This window comes from Galeopterus variegatus, unplaced genomic scaffold, assembly GCF_000696425.1.
Source record: "Galeopterus variegatus unplaced genomic scaffold, G_variegatus-3.0.2 Scaffold3654, whole genome shotgun sequence".
Classification (NCBI taxonomy): Eukaryota; Metazoa; Chordata; class Mammalia; order Dermoptera; family Cynocephalidae; genus Galeopterus; species Galeopterus variegatus.
The window spans coordinates 66016-70909 of NW_007729765.1; the positions used below are offsets into that span (position 1 = coordinate 66016).

The 4894-nt window shown below is 48.7% G+C and overlaps 1 protein-coding gene across 4 annotated transcripts in view; it reads left to right on the forward strand.

Moving 5' to 3' along the window:
* TCHP (trichoplein, keratin filament binding) overlaps positions 1-899 on the forward strand; it is a 16655-nt gene extending 15756 nt beyond the window's left edge. For 2 of the 4 annotated variants that reach the window (XM_008585636.1, XM_008585639.1), the window contains one exon: positions 203-899. In XM_008585636.1, coding sequence (XP_008583858.1) covers positions 203-274 — 72 coding nt within the window. In that variant the 3' untranslated portion in view covers positions 275-899. Of the gene's footprint in view, positions 1-2 lie in introns of all 4 variants that reach the window. The other 2 variants (XM_008585637.1, XM_008585638.1) reach the window with 2 other exon arrangements.
* Positions 900-4894: the final 3995 nt, after the last annotated feature.

Below are 4894 nucleotides of genomic sequence, written 5' to 3' on the forward strand. Positions count from 1 at the left end.
AAATTATATTACGCTGAATCTCCACCCTGTCTATTTAAATGTTTCTAAACTGGGTCAAAATATTTGTTTTCTAAATTTAGAGGTTCTACTATCTGTTATAGCCCATATGCCTCATATCTTATTATGTATTTTGATTGTGTTGTGGTTATAGATACATGTATTGACTTTATTGTTTTTTCTACTTAAAATTAATGATTTCTAGGTTATTCTTCAGCAGAATCTTCTACGAAGGCCAATTCCTTTAGTACAGATGGTGTTAAAGCCTCTAATATAAAATGATTCTGTGCCAATATGTAAGTGACTTTTACTGGTTCTGCTACTCATTTAGCACACATTCTCCCTAGGGAAGGTATAGTGCTAGGCCTGAGGAAGTTACAAAGCTGAACAAGAACATTGGCAGACACTGGAATCAGATACACGGACAAGCAGACCTCATTGGCAGGCACAGAGCCAGTTGTCACCCATGGGGCTGAAGAGACCATTTTGCAATAAATAGAGTCAGTACGTCTGTACCACGTAGGTTTTTAGGTAGTTTTCAGTGTCTGTAAAACATAGAGCATCATTTCAAAGACATTGTAATGCCTTTAAAAACATTGGCATTAGTAGTTCTTAATGACCTTGACTAACTTCAGCTGTGAAGCCACGTGGAGTTTGATTTTAGGGAGTTTGACATTGTAAGGTCTTCATTTTAGAGGGGCATTAACTTGATGACTTAATGTTGTGATCACTCAAGAAATAGTATCGACCTCAAAGGATAACATTGCATGTGATTTCTTTAACCGTAACTGCAATTTATTTTCATTGCTATCCATAGTTCATTGTGTAAATATACTATTATTTATTTACTCTTTCTCATTTGTTTGATTTCCAGTGTTTCTATTAAAATTGTGTTTCTATGAGACTCCATGCACATAACTTCTAGTGCACACACCCCAGATAATCTCCATCAAGACAGCTAGAAATGGACCTATTTCAACACTACAGTGGTAGAAAAGGCATTTTTTATGTCCCGATACTGCCTTTAGACTGCTTTAGCACCTTTTTCTCATTTTGTTTTATTATTTTTTTTTCCTTTTTGTCTTTTTTCGTGACTGGTAATGGGATCGCAACCCTCGGTGTTGCGCCCGTACCGCGACCGGCAACAGGATCGCAACCCTCAGTGTCGTGCCCGCACCGTGCTCAACCAGTGGGCAGACCGGTCTCTATATGGGATCCAAACCCTCGGCAGGAGCGCCGCCACACTCCCAAGCACTGCACTCTACCGAGTGCGCCACCGGGCCGGCCCCTCATTTTGTTTTATTTTCGTTAGCTGATCTAAAAGAGTACAGTTCCCTTTTGTTCACTTCACTGTAAACACCCAGTCCTCCACTTCAATATAGACATGTTTGTGGTAGAAGAAGGTTGGCGGATGGGGGTGCCCCCTGTGTGAGATCGCCCAAGCCGTGTGCACTGTAGTCCCTGCCACTGACTTGTGGCTCCTGAGACAAACCAAGTGTCTGGACCTAAGTAGCTACGCCACTGACTCTGGCCTCCCCTTCTCGTGTGTATTTCTTGATCCAGCTGGGTTGTGATACAAATTAATTTCTGTGGGCACTTTTGTAGTTCCTTTGGCGTCTGTGTGTAGATGAGGAGAGCCACTCTTTCAGGCCCAGGTCTCCTAACCACACAGGTTGTCCTTGGTGATGTGAGCCCGGCCTCTGGCTTCTAGTGCCATCTCCACATCAGTAACTCCGGTATCTGTAACTCTAGTCCAGACGCCAATATCCCCCCTACTGTGCCATCTCCACTGTTTCTCAAAGGTGCCTCAAACTCAGCACAGCCAAGACTAATTACATGGTCTCTCCCAAACTTCCATCACTAAAAATCCCCCAAATCTATCTAGCCCTTCTTCAGTGTTCTCAGGTGAATGAATGGTGACTCCATCTATCCTGCCAGCTGCACAAGCCATAAACAATCCCAGGGCACTGAGTCCTGCCACTGACCTGAAACTTTCGAGTTCATCCACTTTGCTCCCTCTTAGTGCACCATCTTTCATGGTTACTCCTGACTTCTGTCTGAAGTCGTTGAACTACCCCATCTTTGTTTCATCCTGCAGTCAAGAGATCTTTTAAAAACACACATCTGAAATGAAAATCTTCCACCTTCTTCAGTGACCTCCCACTGCCCTTAGGACCAAGGCTCAAATCCTTTCTTGGCTTACAAGGCCCCTACCAACTGGTCCTCCAGAAGCCCTCCCGGAATACACCAAGGTGCCTCGTGCTTCCTCTATTTCTTGGCCCAAGAAATAGAAAAAAACTCATCCGATTGGTACAGATGCTGCTCACAGCATTAGTTATGGTAGCAGAAAACCGATAACCTAGATGTCCAACACCAGGAGGCTGTTTGAGTTTGGGATGTTATGCAGTGTATTAAAATGGGATGGAAAGCTGAAAAACTTAAAGTTCTGGAGAATTCCTGCTGTGTTAAACTAAAAAGTTGTTCAAGACTTCCTGTCAAGATGGCGGAGTAGATAGTCCCAGTATCACTCTCTCTCACAAATCAATGAATTTACAACCATAAAAATGTAACATCAGCCAAGCTGGGGCCGCTGGAGCTCAGGTGAAGAGGAGGAGAGACCTATGGAACTCATGAAGGCAGGAGACACCACGAAGAAAGAAAGAAAAAACTGATCTCAGTGTTTTGGGCCGCAGCTGCTTTAATGCTGGAGCGTGGCACCAGTGCCTTGGGGCCTGCCCAGGGACCAGAGGCATGGAGAAGGGGACCAAACACACTCCACAACCAGGCATACCGCCAGTACCAAGGAGCATGCCAAAAACAGCACCTCCACGTGGGTGACCCACCACAGCCACCACAATAACCATGGCTGCTGCAAAAGCGTCTAGACGCCACAGCCACCACGCAGATGGTCCACCAACCACTGGAGTGCATTGAAAGGAGGAGAGTCACCAGCTGAGACAAAGAAAAGAAGAGGATGTCTCTCTCCACAAAGCCCATTCCAGAGTGACAGAAGCAGCATTTGCTCTATGATAATATTGGGGGACCTGATCACACCTGTCAGCATTGGACAGATCATCTAGGCAACAAATCAACAGAGTAACCATTATTCTTTCAGAAGGAGAGAAGAAATCTAGGGTAATTAGAGGGGTGAGGGGAGAGGGACATGGGGGATGAGGAGAGATTGGACAAGGGGCATAAAGAATAATTATAATTTGTAACAATATATATGCTAGTAATATTAGTTTGATCAATATCAATGTTGAACCCCAAAAATATGTATAATCAATTTTGATTCAATAAAAATTTTTAAAAAATTAAAATAAATGTGCAGGACCACTCACAGGAGACTGGTCGGGAATGCAGAATTGCATGGGGTGCAGTTTGCTGAAAAACCTAAGGCCCAGATCAGAGTTTCTACACAACCCAGGTGCACCGAGTATCCGGAGAGCTGGAAGTACCTATAAGGTCAACCATTAAACCCCGAACTGCACAAAAAGCCTTCCCTAGGGAAACAGCAGCAAAGCAGCAATTTACTTCAACCACACAGCTCAATGGTTCCCACAGGAAGTTCCGCCATTTTAGAAGTAAGCAAAGGACAAAAACTTAGTTCCGGCCCAGGCACACCATGAATGCCTTGGGGCCCACCAGGGGACATGAGGCATGGAACCAGGGGCAGGACCCCTGCCCACAACCACTCACACCATTAGCACCTTGGGGCCCCACCCAGGAGCCCGAGGATTGGAGCCAAGGACCGGACCCCACTCCCACATACAGGCATACCACCAATGCCTAGGGGCCTGCCCAGGGACCCGGGGCTAGCAGCCAGGGACCGGACCCCCTTCCCACAAATAGGCACACCACACCAGCACCTTGGGGCCCATCCAGGGACCCAAGTCATGGAGAATGGGACCAGACCCTCCTCCCACAACCAGATACACTGTGCCAGCTCCTCAGGGCCCGCCCAAGGGCCCGAGACATGGAGAAGAGGACTGAACCTCCCTCCCACAACCAGGCACTCCTCGCCAGCACCTTGGGGCCTGCCCTGGGACCTGGGGCATGGAGAAAGGGACCAGACCCCCCTCCTACAGCCAGGCACACTGTGCCAGTGCCTTGGGGCTAGCCTAGGGACCCGGGGTAAGGAGCTGGGGACCGGATCCCCCTCCCACAACCAGGCATGCCACACCAGTGCCCTGGGGCCCATCCGGGGATCCAGGGTATGGAGCCAGGGACCAGACCACCCTCCCACAACCAGGCACACTGTGCCAGCACCTCAGGGCCTGCCCTGGGACCAGGGGCATGAAGAAGGGGACCGGATCCCCCTCCTACCACCAGGCACACAGCACCAGTGCCTCGGGGCCTGCTAAGGACCCAAGGCATGGAGAAGGGGACCAAAACCCGCTCCCACAACCAGGCACACTGCACCAGCGCCTCAGGGCATGCCTAGGGACCCAGGGTAAGGATCTGGGGACTGGGCCCCCCTCCCACAACCAGGCACACCGTGCCAACACCTCAGGACCCACTCGGGGACCCAGGGCATGGAACCGGGGATTGGACACTCTTCACAACCAGGCACACTGCCAGCACCACAGAGCAGACCAAAAACATCTCCGTGTTGGTGGCCTACCACAGCCACCAAGATAACCATGGCTGCTGCAAAGGCAGCTAGATGCCACAACCACCACGCAGATGGTCCACCAGCCACTGGAGTGCACTGACATGAGGAGAGTCACCAGCTGAGACAAAGAAAAGAAGAGGATGTCTCTCTCCACAAAGCCCATTCCAGAGTGACAGAAGCAGCATTTGCTCTATGATAATATTGGGGGACCTGATCACACCTGTCAGCATTGGACAGATCATCTAGGCAACAAATCAACAGAGTAACCATTATTCTTTCAGA